The sequence below is a fragment of the Phaethon lepturus genome, unplaced genomic scaffold (genome assembly GCF_000687285.1).
Source record: "Phaethon lepturus isolate BGI_N335 unplaced genomic scaffold, ASM68728v1 scaffold14811, whole genome shotgun sequence".
NCBI lineage: Eukaryota > Metazoa > Chordata > Aves > Phaethontiformes > Phaethontidae > Phaethon > Phaethon lepturus.
Window position 1 is genome coordinate 1 of NW_010519928.1, and position 16,322 is coordinate 16,322.

At 46.7% G+C, this 16,322-nt stretch overlaps 1 protein-coding gene across 1 annotated transcript; it reads left to right on the forward strand.

Annotated features, from left to right (window-relative positions):
* Positions 1–15,149: 15,149 nt before the first annotated feature.
* On the forward strand, positions 15,150–15,790 carry TMEM140 (transmembrane protein 140; the record flags this gene model as incomplete). The annotated part of the gene is made up of 1 exon (XM_010297214.1): positions 15,150–15,790. A coding segment is annotated over one exon (641 nt), but the record flags the coding sequence as incomplete, so codon positions are not given.
* Between the last annotated feature and the right edge of the window lie 532 nt (positions 15,791–16,322).

Here is a 16,322-nt window from a genome sequence, read left to right on the forward strand (position 1 = left end):
TTGGACTTGATGATCTTGAAGGTCCTTTCTAGCCTAGTGATTCTGTGATTCTGTGATTAAAAAAGAAAGAAAAGGAAAGAGAAAAAGAAAAAGAAGAAGAAGAAGAAAAAGAAAAAAAAAAGAAAAATAAAGAGAAAAAAGCCTGATCTTTACATGTTAACTGCTTTCCCACTAGTTATCAAACTCTTACCAAGCTTTCCCTGTCCTAACATAGTGTACACTCCTTGAACAAGCCATGAAGTGCTTGATCATAAAGATGATAATACCATTTTGTTATTCAATCTTTTGGAACCTTATAATATTAATAATTAATTTGTGTTTTTATTCTGTTTCACAGACTCAAGGCATTGAAACTCAACATAAGATATTTCAGGTACTTGACCTAGTGAAAAAAGGTAAACATTATATCTTTGTTTAATTCTTAAAATCCCAAGAAGCCATTTCTTTTGTATAATCTCAAACCTCAGTAAAGAGTACGTCCCGAAGAGATAGGTACAGAGTTCTTTGACTGGGATTTCACTCTTTAGTTTAACTGCCTTCATCACATTATTACACTCTGCTTTACTGATTGGGAATGGTCTCACTGGAGAAAAACTGAATCCAAGGCAAATTCCAGAGAGGTGAAAAAATATTTGTTCTTATTGGCAGTAGGGTACACGCATTTGTAATAATGTGCTCATTTGGTCCAGAGAGACTAGAAGAGAAAACATTAATTGAAGTCAGACAAGACAGCCCAAATCCTATGGAAAGTTGAGATCAACCAGAACTTTTTGGTTTCAGTACAGACAGAATGAAAGAAGCAAATGTGTAGGCTAGGGAAACAGAACTGGAGGACTTGTGTCACTGCAAGCACAAGGAAATCTGGGAAAGATTTAGGTGTCAAAGTGAACAAGTAGCTCAACATGAATTTTCTTCATGCTGTGCCATAAAGACAAATACGGTTTTGCCTATGTGAAAATAGGAGGAGGGAAAAGCTGTTTTGACTTCAGTGTAGAACTTCTCTGAGACTAATACTGAATTACTTTGCTTCTGGTGTCATCATCGTTTTAAAGAATATTTTTTAAAAGAATGCAAAAGAGAACCCCTTAAATTATGTAAGAACTGGAGATAACCTTTTGTTGTGACACTTAAGAGAGTTCAGCCACTTTATGATGAAATGAGACTTTACGGGATGAAAATTGTCTCTTAAAATATAAGGATGTTCTTCAGTAGAGTAGCTGAAAGTAGCAGAGGTAGCCTCAGTCCATGAAAAAGAAAGCATGAGACGCTGTGACTGCAATTGATAACGGACAAATTTGCATTAGAAGTTAAGAGCTGCATGTTTTGGCAGGGAGTCAGGATGCCCATTAGTGCAAACTCCAGGAGATGTAGTGGGTTCTCTATCTTGCTTGAGTCAAAACACACAGTCTACAACAGGGTTCACAGAAAAGTGAATGAAATTGCTAGCCTGTTTTTCATGATAGACGAAATGAATTATGAAATGATCTGTGGTTCTTGCAGGCCTTAAAAATGTGGTTTTCATAAACTTATAATTTTAATGTTTCACATTAGAACAGAATATGCTTCTTACAGGAATGTATAGTTTATTCAATCCAGGAGTTTAAGGATAGGGTTTGGTAGTATTTTTAGTAGAGTTTTAATAGAAGATGTTGCTGTGGACAGAATACTGTAAGGCAATGGAATTTGTCATGCTTAGTGACAAACTTTGTGGCTTCACAGATACCCAGAAAGACATGAAACAGCCCACTATCAAGCATACAAAATCAACAAGTCAATCTATAAAGAAAGTAGCAAAGCAGAAATGTCCTGAATAGAAAGCTCTGTCCTCATCCCAAAGAGCCATTCAGTCAGCATTCACAGTCAGCATTTGTTGATTTTAGCCATTATTATAATTTTTCTTTATTCCAACAAATACCTCTGAGCAGTGTTAATTACAGCATTGTGTCACTTTTCTTAGATTCTTACAGCTTTTATTATTGGCAAAATTTTGCAAAGGCTATAGTACATTTCTCTTCAGGTCTGACTTTCCTACACAATTAAACAAGCCTCATGAAATATTCTGAGAATTACAAAAAGGAAAAAAAAAGATTCTTCTTATTGATATGAGAGCTTTAAAATCTTTTCCAGATGTCATGTCAGCAAATTACACAGAACAGTACTTCAGCCATTGTTGTCATGAGCAGAGATCTAGAATTCCTCAGTGAGGACTGAATGAGAAATATTGAAGTAATAATACATATTATCTGTGTTTTTATCTGTGAGTTTTATAGATTCATAGGGAGTTATCACAGATCAGTTAAACAGGAATGTGAGAACATACTACTTATTTTCTGCCTACATTAAGGATACTGGAATTTATTCTCAGGATGATCCTTATTCATGTGATTTGCACACCTTGGGTGCTGAAAATCTAACAATGATGTCATGTTGTAGCAGTTTGGTTTAGTAATGATTTGGTGCTTGGTTCTGAATTCCTGTCTTCTTGTTCTCAGACATACAGCCAGAGCTATTCTACCTTATGATTACTTTGTTTTTGTCTTGGAGAACTTAACCAGAAAAAAATAAAACAAAGTAGCATGGTAGCTAGAAAACTAACATGAATATTTGGTTTGTGAAAGGGTTTGTAGGAGTGATAGGAGAGGACTGGATTCATTGACTGAGGGGATCCTGTGTTCTTAATGTATTTTTTAAACCTATGTAAATGTGATTGGAAGGAGTTCCTGTGTTTTGCCTTCCCTACTTTATTTTGCCCAAGTGGGTTAAACATTATTAATGAAATTCTATATCAACACTGTAAAGCACCTCTTCCTTTAGAACAAAAGGAGCTTCAAAACATTGTAAATATTATTTATGTCCAAGGGTCATGGCTTCCCATAGACTGTCAGACCTGGTTCATCTCACCCTTTGATCATGGACCTTACCCAGTAGTAGCTCCTGCCTCACCATACCCTGCAGGTGAGGTATTAAAGCCAGTTGCAGTTAACCTGGTCCACAGCTGGCTGGTAAGCTGCCTCTGCTGGGCCACATCATGCTGAGAGACAGGCCAGGGGCTTAGGCTGCAGGAGTGATTTTTTCACTTGAGGAGACGTGTTCTTTGCTTGCCGTTAGTGCCAGGGCCATGCCTGTCACAGCAGCCAATGTCCGTGGGGATCCATGTGTTGAGACAGAAGATATATGAGCCACTTGCAGTATAGAGGGAAAGATGAAGTTAAAAGTGACTCCCCCTCTCCCAGCCTCTAAGTCTGGGCACAAATCATTACAGCTGTAATTGGCCTCTGTGGGACAGGCAGTCCAGTTAAGTACAGTCTAAGTGTGGTACAGTTAAGTATGTTTAAGTGTTAGGATTGATCAGGGCTTGCCTGCAAAAGAGAAGATTAATAAAGGATGATTTTTTAAACGTTTTTGCAATCTTGGGTGACTTTAAAGCACTTTCTTCCCCAGCTGCAGCTGTTCGTTCATAGCTATGGTGTACCATACCCAAGGGTAAAAATGTAACAGTACATTCTTCTAGGCTTTCCTGGAATTGACCTTGCTTAGAGGAAGGGGAAAAAAAAATCCTCGCTCTTCATATTTTGTTACTGTGTTTTTCAGATCTGGGCTGGAATACTGTCCCACACCCTGTAAAACACTTTATATCCTCTTTTTCTCCCTCCTACTGCTCTTCCAGAGATGTCTTATCATCAGAGTGTGTATGTGTACCTGAGGGGAAACAATTTCTGGCCTGAAGGTTCCTGTCACTCGGATACTTTCATCTCACCTGCACTGGACCTCTGTTCAACTGCTGCCTGAATGCAGTGGCATCACCACTCTGGAGGCTGCCACACTACTTAACTTCTAGCTTCCCTGGGTGCTGGCACTGCTCACGCCCCGGGGCACCTTGTTCTTACACAGCCAGCCACCCTGCAGTGAGCACTAGCAGCTGACCGGTGGGGCTCAACATAGTAGTCATGCTCTGGAGATGTCTGTTATGACTCTAGTCCAGTGTCATTTGAACGTCAAATACTTGCTTTCCTTGGAGCAGACACTAGGACTGACATGTTCTTCAACAGAGCTGCATGCTTACCAAAACAAAATAATCATGTTGCCTTTGGCACCTTCACTTCCTGATTTACAGTTCTATGCATAGTGGAACAGTTTCAGTGGGAGCTACCTAGAGTATCTTTTTCCCAAAATATTGCCTTTATTAGGCAATAGATGAAGGAGGGGAGGTGGGCATGTGAGTTGGAATCTGCTCAATATGAAGAAAGTCTTGATCCCCACAATTAGTCATCTGAGTAAATGGCTTGATGCCCAGTGATGTCTGCTTATTGTAACTCTACTTACTGTAACTCTACTTAAGTAAGTAGAGTTAAGTAAGTTACAGTAAGTAACGTTAGAGTAAGCAACTGTATCAGCCTCAGCCAGTTACGGAGTCTGAACTGGCAAAATTTGGATGTTTTATTGTGTTGATTTTTTTTTTAAGAGATCTGATAGGCACTTTCAATATTTTTCTTTTTTCTACTTTTCACAGTAAAATTGCCAATTATAGCCGCTGCCAAACAAGTAGGAGAGGATTTCAGGTAGGATACTATTATATTTTACAGGTTCATAGAATTTTTTACAAAACAGGAGTGAGAGAATGATCCCAGGCTGATTTCTCTACAAATCCACTCTCCTCCTTTTTATGCTCCTCTGACATTGTGCTTCATTGTTTTTCATTCATAAACTAGACAGCTGTCCTTGGCCACTTCATCCCATGGTTGAGACTGCAGTGGAAGGTGATATTAGAGAAGCAGAGAATCCTCTTTCCTCTATCTCATTTGGAGCACCTGACCCCTTCTTTCAGCACATAGCTGAAGCTCCTTTTGCCAGCTTTGCTGGACTCACCGGCGCATGGGCGCTGATCTGGTGGTTTTCTGGAGGAAGGGATGATGGCTGCTGCCTTAGGAAGGAAGGAGAAGATAGGGCCATGCAGCTACTAAGAAACAGGGCAGGGGTGAGAAAATAAAGACCAAGCTGGACTAGGTGGCACAGACAGTCCAAACAAAATATTTACTAGTTTAGAAAGGTTGGATATCTTAAAATTACAGTATTGTCATGGTGCTGGTGCATAGCTCATTGCTAGTGCATTCCCTTCAATTCTAGTTTCTGGTGCTTTGGTGATGAACAAAGAAGGTTGTACACTGTTATGGGCATGCAAGGCCCTGTGGCCATAACACTGGTGATCAGTGTTCATTACTTTCATAAGTACCCACCTACTGATAGCATAAAATGTTCTGTGTCTTGCCAAGCATACATGTGTCTGTTGTTGGGTAGTCCTGCCACAAACACCTTATGAAATAACACATATTAATTTGTTCACACTAAGTGATTTCAAGGTCTCCAGCTTTGCACCTTACAGCTCAGACTTTGCTACACAAACTTGAAAATTTTGGGCTTTCCCCTGATAAAAGAGGGAAGAAATGTCTTTGGTGTCTGTCTTTAATTCTGTGACGATAAGATAACCCTATGCTGCTTCTATGATGGGTACTTCTGGCTGACTCAGAAGGCATAGTGATACAGTGGCTACATGATAGTGGCAAAAGTGTCCTTAAGATAGTATGATGGCATTGTGGTTCTTTGTAGTTTGAAATACAGCAAATTGCTTTTTTTTTCTTCCTCATATGATTCTTAGGAAATGCTTCAGACTAAAGTAGCAACAAGTTTACCTGTAAGGATTTTCTATTCTGCATGGTCATCTTTATGTATAACTTGTCATGAATTTGTGTGGAGATAAAATATTTTCTGGCCTGACTTCTGTGTGTTTTAGCTCTGAGAGTCTCACCCATGATGCTAAAGTCAATCATGAAAAGCCATCTGTGCCACAGGAGGCAGGAAAAAGTGTGTGCCATGATAAGATTGTATCCACAAGACAAAATTTCCGTTCATCCAGCTTTAATCTGGTCTCCCAGAAGATGAAGAAACACAATGGCAAAAGTGTCTCCAAGCCTGCAGAGAAGACGTTTCAATATTTAAAAGGTTTATCAGTATTGTTCTGTTTGCAATACATGAAAGAATAGGATTTAATTCAGTTTGATGGGCTTCTTGGTCTAGCTATCTCAAGGTACTGAAGACATAGACAGTTTGTAGCAGTATATTAGCAGTGCTGGAAAACTCCTACGTGTTCAGCAGCAGCTGGTACACCCTGGCAGATGCCAGAGCTGGTGTCATGGAGCTTCCCAGCTGAGACACTAGAGGTCCAGAAGCTCATTAGCCTCTTTGTGAACAGCCCAGGGAAAAGAGCTTGGAAAGTCTCAACCTAATAATGGCAAAGGATAATGCCTGTGACTCTGCACTATTCTTCTGCAGTTAGTGGTGGGAGAGGCAGTAGCCATTGGTTCATTGCTTTTTGTATGTATCAGCATACCATAAAGGGATGTATGCTCTGATTCTGTGAAATGTTGGAATTAGCCTTTCTGCGGGGGCGGGAGGTCAATAGAATATCATATATATCACGAGCAATAAAACCAGGTCCTGTGCCTGTGGCTGAAGTTTCCACATTTTAGCACTAGATTTTGAATCATGCTGTGGCTCTTCTTTAGTAAAGGAAATGTTTCTGCCATAATACCACAGTTTCTTGTGAAGGAAACCAAAGCCATGTACTTTTTTAGTAAGTACTAACTCTATAGTAGTTGATACAATCTGTTTTTTCCTCCTTTTTGGCTCAGGTCATGATCGTATTGCAAAGAGCAATTCAAAAAAGGAAGAAAGGAAAATGAAGGAGAAGCTCCCCTCAAAAAGCACAAGGCCCAAGAAAAGCAGGACACCAAGCCAAGATACAAATTTTGAGAATAGTAAATCCTGCCAGGCACAAGACACACTGGAGTTCTCTCTGCTGTTACAGCCTGAAGCAAAGAACAGACAATGTACTGCAAAATACTGGGGTATAATTTGGAGCCCCAGTTCTTTAGCCAATGAAGGCACATGAAAGTGTCATGTATCTGATTTGCTTAAACAATTCCCAAGACTTTGGTATGGTTTATGACTCTACCAGTGAGGGAGTAGATACCTGCAGAAATCAAAATCCTTCTTGCTCTTTTTTTCCTGAAAAATAGTTCACACACATTGGCTAATGTACACATGAAGTTTCTCCCACCACATGAAGAAGTATTCCAAATTCTAAACTAGTTTAGTAGGGAGTCTGTCCTCAATGTAAAGTATCATTTGTCTTAAACAATATATACTGGTTTTGAGAGACAGACTCCACTTCCAGAAGGAGTTCTTGTGAAGAGCTAAGTGTGTGTGTCCCCTTTTTTTCCTTTTTTTTTTCACTGTATTTGGAAGTTTCCATAAGATTCTCAAGGAAAGGGAATATTCACTGAGCAACTGAAGCCACCATTCCTTGATCATAGTAGAGAAACTGCAGCGTCATAAGCCACAAAAATTATTCCCTCCCTTTCACCAACAAACCAAATACATGTTACACTCAAAAACATTTGACATAAAATCTCTAACAAATAATCAGTCTGTGGAACTCTTTGCTAAAGGATGTCACGGATGCAAAAAATGTACATGGATTCAGGTGGACCTGTACCTTACAGATAGACCATTGGGAGTTTTTGAATAGACACATATGGCTTGGGAAATCTCAGCTGAAAAGAGTGAGAATCTAGGAGAGTGTTTGGGGAAAAGTATTGGATATGTTTGTTCTGTTCCTGCTCTCCCCTGGGCATCCATGCACAATCATCTTGGAGGCTGGGTGCTATGATAGATGGCCCCTTGGCCTAACCCAGTGTGGCCATTCATGTCTTCTTACGTACCTGGGTAATATTTTATTCGTTACAGTCATATACCTGCATAGTTTGCATTTTCTTAATGTGTACAGCATTTTACAGATATTTGTGAGAAGAGGTGAAACATACGCTCCTTAAGACAGGTAACTGAGTTTTGTCTCCTTTAAATTTCCTAGCGCTTAGGATTGCCCAGTAAGCAAGTCCGTGGGCTTCCTCTCTCTGCCTCATTTCTATCTCTACAGCATGCTCCATTTTAATCCATACAGTGCAACCTATTGCTGCAAAATCAGGGCCATCACGTTTTGAGCATTTGAGAGGGGCTGAGCTAGAATCGCCAATAATAAATAAAACCTAAATTATTTGTATCTGCAAGAAGAAAGAATTGGCCAAATACTTAAAATGTATTGCTGGAAGGAGATATCCCATGCAGCCCCTCTATTGTGCACTGTATAAGAAACGAGGAAAAATCACATTGTTTTACAGCAAAACAAAATGCAGTAATAAAGACAAAAAATTAGACACACAGGCACAAGTCATCATTACAAGGCCTCCCAGAGACAAGTAGGTCAGCTTTCTGTCAGGGCTAGAACTGGATGCAAGTATGGTGAAGAAGGGTACCTTCCAAGCCAAAGGCTGCAGCCAGGTGGGAACCAGTCCTGGGGAATGAGTTCTGGGAGCCGCACATGTGATACACTGCAGGGTTAGGGTTCAGTCTCACGGAATCCTAAATGCAGCACACATGCTGACAGCACAAAGCCATTTAGCTTTGCACTGCCTTGAACTCCAGCTCTTAGGTTGCCAGCAACCTCCTCATGGCAGCTATAGGAAGAAAAGCATAGAGTTGGTTTTGTCTCACTGAGATTTATTTATTTTTAGTTATCAGCAGTTTACAGATGAGAAAAAATAGTAATTTTACAATTTCTTCTAAATAAAAGTGATTTCTAAACAATGTAGAATACAAAGTGAACTCCAACCTCTCTTCTCACCAGTCTAAGGACTCACGCAGGAATCCCTCAAGTCTGGTACAATGGGTAAGTACTAACTATAGCTGAGAGAGGTTTTGAGTAACTAGAGGGAACAGAGTTCTGTGGAGATTCCCTCAGCAATGAAGGCCAGGGTCATAACCAACTTCTGAGAAGCAAGTGTAATAGCTTACTTTTAAAACAGCAGGCTAAAGTGAGAAAAACACTTTTGAAAGTCCCAGCTCATCTCATGCTTTACTTGTGCTTGCTAATATTGCTAGAACTGCTGACAGTGTTGCTGTGAGTGCTTTAACTGCACCACAAGAAACCAAGAGCTGCAGAGCAGTTCATTCCACTGTAAAGCCATGTGAACATCTCTCTAATGCACACAAGAAGTCACATTTCTATTTCAGGAAACAATTCCAGAAAGAAACGATTGCACAGTAATTTAGTAGAAGCAGGCTCCTGGGAAATGCTCTCCTTTCCCACCCCTAGACACGAGGCCCCAGCAGCCCAAACACTCCATCCAATCTCTCCTAACTCCAGGCACACACATGTAGAAGCCTTGCTCTCTTTCTCCTCTCCCTTCCCATCCTTTCTCCATGAGACATGTTGATGGTCATCCTCCTGCTTACCCCACCCCACACCCATCACACCTATCCTCCCCAAGTGCTCCATCATCAGATAGGCTTTGAGCATCTGAAGCCAAAGGGGCAGCCAGGGGACACATGTAAAATGTCCCTAGGAGGGAGAACAGTGGGGCATATTGCATCCTGCCCAGTCTTCATGTACAGCCTTCCCTGACCAAATGCCTGGAAGGAGAACACAGGGGAACTACCTGCCAGAGAAGCAGCCAAAGATGTGGAAGGAGGCCTCCAGAATAAGAAGGTCAGTGGTACCAAGGGCAAGTCTTGAGCCAGAGGTTGACTGTACCTCTCCCTGCTGGGAGCCTTGGCGTCCCAGGAGGCATTACAAGCAGCAGAGACCAAGACCCTGCAGGGGAGGAGACACAAGGCTCTTCAGGAAACAATGAGGACCGCTTCCGCCGTAGGTGCACAGTCGGGCAAACAGCCATGGCCAGGAAGATGCCACACTCCAAAAGTAACATTCCCAAATGGTGTATTTATTGCTCTAGGCAGTGCAGAGAAGGCCAAAGAGGTGGAGGTGCAAAGGCTAAAGCCAGGATGTGTGGCCATCCATCACACTTGTGAGGGCTGAGGTGTAGGAGATGGGAAGGGGATCAGACACCTATATAGGAAGACAATGGCTCGAGGGAGAAGTGCTGTGGCATGATGGAGCAGACACACTGTGGCAATCATCTCAATTGCCCCAGCAAACAGGACCCCAATGCAAAGTGAGGATGTTTGTGCCTCCTGCCTTTGGCAGTAAAACAGCAACTTCTCCTGTGGTGCTGAGGTCAGCTAAAGAGTTGGCTGATCACCAGACCCAAATCATACAGCCTTTTCCTTTCTGAATGACAGAAAAGTGAGTGGCGTGAGGCGAAGCTGTGTGACCGCCCCTCTTGAGAGTACAAACATGCCTCCTGCCAATGCATGTTTCCTCACTGGAACACAGGTCTCGCCTCAGTCGTCTGCTCATACCTCAACTTCTCAGCCAGCAGCCCCCATGTTAGATGATGGCCATATTCACCCCCACGGCTTCCTTCTGTGTCTGCGCCATTCTCCACATTCAGCTCAGCAGCTATGGCCCGCTAGGCTTTATTTGCTGCAAGCCTTCTGCCCCCGCCCCTGATTTCTCCCACCATAACTCCTGTTCAAGCCATCTGTGATCTGAACCACCTCAGTGCAGATCCTTGTCCTTCTCAATGCTAAAATTCCATGCACTCAGGCCAGGTGGGAAGGCACCTCCCCCCCACCACCAGCTGATGGCTGTATCCACTCAGCTTCTTTTAGGTCTTCCTCCCACATTTCCTTTTACCTCCCTTGTGCTCCTGGATGTGAGTGCCAATATTACAGGCTCACAACCTGTGTACCACCTGGAGGTTTCCAGACCATCCCTAAATGTGGAATTACTAGGTGGGACTCTGTGAACAGCTTCATGGCTAGGTATATCACCCTCCCAACACACACCTCTAACAGACCCACCACCAAGGCCGCTTATAGGACAGGACAAATGGTTCTGGATCTGGCCAGGAGGACTAACAGAAGGAGAGTTTTACTGCTTACACCACCCGAGGTTTCACAGGTTTCCTGTTGCAGCAGGCGGCTTGCCACTTCTCCTGCGCTGTGCCTGCGGGCAAGCGGGGAGCTCAGGTGAAGCCGGGTCAGGGAAGCAGAGGGAGGGGAGCCGCGTTCAAAGTGCAAGGAGGACAAAGCGTTCCGTCAACTCCGACAGTGCTGCGGTACTGGGGTCGGTACTGGGACGGTCAGTCACCTCTACAGAAGTGTCCAAACAAAACAAACTCATCTCAGCCCCTACGGACACCAAAGCCATTGTAGTAGCACAACTTTCCTGCGTGAGCTTAGCCCGGTCAGCTATTCACATAGGTTAGCACAGCCGGCAGAAAAAAGTGCAAACCTGTCCCTGGTTTGGATGTCGGTGGCTGGGCTGAGCTTGTTTTCTTGCTCATATTTAGATGACGCAGTATCAGGGAGGAGCATTGCATCAGGCTCCCATGGCCCTCAAAACCGAAACAGAAAGCAGAGGCAGCCGCCTGTGACACACCAGGGGCTGTGGTGTCAGAGCCCAGCCGGCGCCGGCCCCGGCCGCAGCCACAGACCGGCTCAGCTCCCCAGGGCAGCACCTTGATCCTCTCCAGCGTGTTTCAGCTCCGCACCCAGCCAGACGGGCAGCCCGTAAGTATCCTCCACTGGGTCCCGCACCCTTTTAACGCTGCTGGCATTGTGGGGAACTGCCAGGAGAAGAAGTGGTGCTGCAGGGTGCAAATGTCTGGGAGGGAGCAGGTCCTTCCCCAGTTGTGGGACGCTTTTGGGGCAGTTCCTCCGCAGTCTGATCGGTGTGCTGCTGGCTGGTTTCTGTTTGCCAGCAGTCCTTAGCTTGTCAGTGGCCTTTCTTCACCTGTGGTTTCCCCACAGCCTATCCTGCCTGAGGGGGAAAGAGGGATCCTGGGGGGAGTGGGTGGCTTGAAGGAAAGGTACCAAGCCCAAAGCTGCCTTCCTTTCCCACTGCTCTTGCATGGCATTACTCCCCGCAGCAGCTGGGGAAGGGGGATGCAGGAAAGCCAAGTCTTCTGGGGGGTTCCTCAGTGCAAGAGAAAATGCCCATTCCTTCGCCCCTTTGCATTCAGCCTGTTCACTGCAGCGGGGTCCAGCAGCTCCACAGCTCCCTGCACAGAGGCCAGATCCTGCACCGGAGCTGTGTGCCTTGGCCTCCTGGTCCTGCTGCCTTTACCCAGGCACTCAACTAGCAGCTTGCTTTGGGGAAGGCACAGCCCCAGCCTGGGAAGGTGCTCCCCTGCCTACAGCCAGCAGAGGGAAGAAAGGCCATGCAGTCCCAGCAGCACAGAAGGTCCCTACAAGCCACATCTCTCACACAGACACCCCAGGGAGCTCCTGAGCTGTGCACATGGAGCCTCTCTCTGCCCCAGAGACTGAGACATAGAGCTCTCCCATGGTGAAGTCCAGTGCTTCCAGCAATGCCTGCCCAGAAACAAGGGGGCTGCAACCAGGTTGGGGCTCGCTGTGCCATGCTCGGGTTCTTCTTTCTTGCACCTTTGAGGCAGAGTTGCAGACTGTCCCGTCCAAAGGCACAGGCACCTCCTTAGAGGCGGAGGAGCTGCAGATGGCTGAGAAAAGCCCCAGCTGGTCGCGGGGTGAGGGCTCTTTCCTGTTTATCCCCTGCTCCTCAGCCAGGCTGCCTCCAAACCCGCCTCGCGGCCGAGCTGCAGAGCTCGCCAAACGCCGTGTCTGCGGTCGCGCTGCGGGCAGGGTGCCAGGTCTCAGCTTTCATTGACAAACCGCACGTCACCTCCAGGCCAGCCGTGCGTGCTCTGCCCCAGCTGGCACGGGGCACCCGCACCAGGCGTGTTCCTGTCCCTCTCACTGTCACGCTTGGGGACAGGGATTTACCTGCTGGGCTGGGCTGGGGAGGCAGTGGGAGGCTGAGGGGTAAATCCGCCTGCAGTTTGGCAGAGGAACAGAGGGGCATCACAGGGAGAAGAAAACAGGTCCTTATAGACATGGTCTCAAAGCAGAGAGGAGGGCAGAGATACCATGGGATTCCCCCAGTCCCTCATACAGGCAGAGATCACATAGCACCACAGGGTCTCCGAGGTGGCTCTCCTCCACCTCTGCCACATATTTCCACGAACCTGCTAGGAATTTAATTTTCTGTCCCCTCTCTAGAAAACATGTGCAACTAGGACAATTTTTAATTGCTTTTATATTTTATGGAGGTGGGGGGGGTTAAATAAAGGATAACGTGAGATGATTGAACAAAAAGCCCTTGTTTTGACAAGCCTGTTTTGCTTAGGAAACTAGTCTAAAGAAATACAGCAGCAAGGGTTGGTGGGTGGGCAGGGCCAGGAGCCCGCTGGCCTGCACTGGTCCTGACAGAAATCCCTGGGGAGCTGGTCACCTAACCAGCAGCCGCCTCCAAGCGCACCTTCTTCTTCTTCAGAGTGCTGCGAAGCAGGATGGCGGGGACAACAGCGGGTGGGCATGAGCCCTTGTGCGACAGGGAGAGGAACAGCAGCAATGTCTGGCTGCAGGAAAGCACGTGTAAAGACAGACAAATCAAGAGGCAATACCAGGGGCAAGACAAACCCTGGTGAAACGACATGTGCATGAGGTTTCATTCTGCAGCACACTCTGGGCCCAAGAACAGATATTTTCCTGGTCATTTGTGTCTTCATTTTAGATTCAGAATGATGGGTATCCTCCATGTGACCTTCCAGTCTCTCCAGAAGGCTGTTGTGAAGAAGACCTCCAAGGGAGGCTACAAGAAGTGACCCACGGAAGGGGACAGGTCAGTGTCTGGATGCTGTGACCACCTTCCATGCTCTGTGTGTGCTCCTCATGGCTATGACTGTGTGGAGGAGGAGAAATTTGGGACAGAGAAGCTTTATCCCTGTGCACACTAAACATAGGTGCCCCACTCCCAAGTATCCAGACAGACAGGGAGGAGGATGCTGAAGGGTCTGTAGTCACCAGCACTGCAGCCAGGCATCGGGTACAGATTGAGTGGGGTCTCTCCTAGCACTCTAAAAACTCTGAGGCTGTACCAAACCCACAGGCGGCTGTGGAGTGATGGCCTGGGACATCCAGGACATTGGGATTATATACCACAGGGCAATGGGCAGTGGTGGGGAGACAGCAGGACCAATGTTGTGAACTTCTTGAGGGAAGGTGGAAAATGATTCACAGGAGGTAATCCTTGGCAAAGGCAGGAAGGGGGTTATTTGCAGAGCCTCAAGCCAGAAGCTGAGCTTGAAACCAAGGTCTCTGAGTTCCTTGCCCTGTGTTTGTGCCTCTGTGCAGACCTGGTGGCCAGTGCTGCGATGCCACATGGCTCTGCAGCCAGTGGATACCCCTTCCTGATGCCACTTGCCTGCTTTTCAGCGTGAAGCAGAAACCTGCAAGAGGGAACTGAGGACAGTCCACTCATCTGGGAGAGGACCAGGGAGTCGGGTTTCCCAGGCAGTCTGAGAGAGGAGCAAGGAGGATGGCAATCACAGGTCTGTGTCCATAGCACCCATCTCCCTGGGCCTCAGAGGAGGGCGAGTGGCTGCAGGTGGGTCCAGGGTGCCTCTTTGTGGTGGGTAACTGCTTGTCTGCATGCGGCATCAGTCCCCAGGCCACTGGGACAGAGAAGCACCATGTCTGCCAGCCTCAGTGGGGAGCAGGGCTGCGGGCAATCAGCCCTGCTGTGCCCAGAAATGTACAGGCATGCAAGGGCCTCAGGGGCATGTGCCACGAGTGGCATCAATGGCATCAGGTGTCCCAGAGCTACTGGGGGCGGTGAGGAGGCAGGAGGAGCCCTGCACTTCAGACCCTGTCATGCCTGCATTCTACTCAGTGGTCTGAAGATCACAAGGAATGTCCTTGTCTGACCGGAACTGAGACACAAGCATTTTCCCAGCATAGCTCTTAACCCCCTCTTTACCAGACAGCAATGTTTTGCTCCCCTCCCATCACTGCAGTTTGCTGACAAATGCCTCTCTTGTCCAACGTGAGACCATGGTGCAAAGGGCATGCATGGGGTTAAGGGAGCCATACTGTCTTCCCAGTGGTGCTCCACGCACAGGAAATCATTAAGCCACCTTTGCTGTGACCAAAAATGCATCCCCACGAGCCAGTAACACATGCGCAGCACAGTCAGAGGCAAGACTGAGATGCTCCTGCTCTCCTTGCAAGGGGATTCCTGAGACCTCACCGACACAGGCTCAGAGCACATCTTGGGAAGGGAACCATAACATGCAACAACCAACGGGTCCCCCCCGCTTCATGTTTTGCAGCAGGCGTCCCCACAGCAGGCTTTACCACGGTATCGAGAGAGCATGCGGGCACCAGGATGGGTCTGCTGCAACAGAGGTGCACTGGGCACCTGCTCTGTGCACTGAGCCTCCTTGAGGCTGCAGGGACCTTGGCCTTGATGCTCTACGCGCTGCTGTGGGAAGCCGGGAACCTGGTCAACCTCCCTGACAAACGCATTGGCTTTTACAACTTCTGCCTATGGAATGAGACAGCTGGGGAGCTGCAGTGCCTGGAGTACAAGCAGCTGCAGGTGATGGGCATCAGCCTACCAGGAATGGTGCTAGCCAGGGTTTGTGTGTATGCCTGCCTGGTCTTCAGCATCTTCTACCCCATTTTTGTTGCGCATGTGAAGTGCACCGAGAAGAGAGAGGGCTGGAAGGCAATCCTCGTCGTACTCATCATCAAGACGATAATTCTGTCTGGAGGCCTGGGTACATTTCTTTTCCAAACCTCGCAGTGGATTCACGCCTCTGATTTCACTGGGGGCTTCCTGGCACTGCTTGGGACTCAGGCTCTGCTACTGCTCCAGATTCTCACTGCCACTATGTACCTCAGCTGGGCCAAGCACACACACCTATGTCAAAGTCCTTTTACTGAGGAGGCCCTGCCCATTGAGGTTTAACAGTGAAGAAAATGCAAGGGCTGTTGATAACCTGATTTAAAACAGTTTTCCTACTACAGCTTCAGTCACTGGCAGGAATTTGATCCTTAGTCCAAAGGCCCATGTCCAGCCATGCTCTGGCATACGGCTGCGTGCAGTGCTCCTGTAGCGAGCAGGCAGCAGACACCAACACCCGCAGCACAGTGTGGAAGCTTCCCGAGAACAGCAGCGTCTAACACACCCCTTGGCCTGGGGCACAGCATCAAAGCGGCGGCATTTCTGGCCCTGACCCAGAGGTCCCCCACGGTGAAGGGGACAGATCAGAACCAGCACACGCAGACACAGCCCTCTGCCCATATGTAGCCTAAGTATAGGCAGGCAGAGAAGCAAACAGGCTTCCTTTATTGGAGTTGCCCAAAGAGACTGTTCTCCTTCTCCACCTCCTGGACTAACCAGGGATGCCTTCGAGGCAATTGTGATTTAAGCCGCTGTCGCTTCACACTGCCATCACAGCAGTGGCAGCCCCAGAGGTGCACTGGAAGTACTCTCTTCA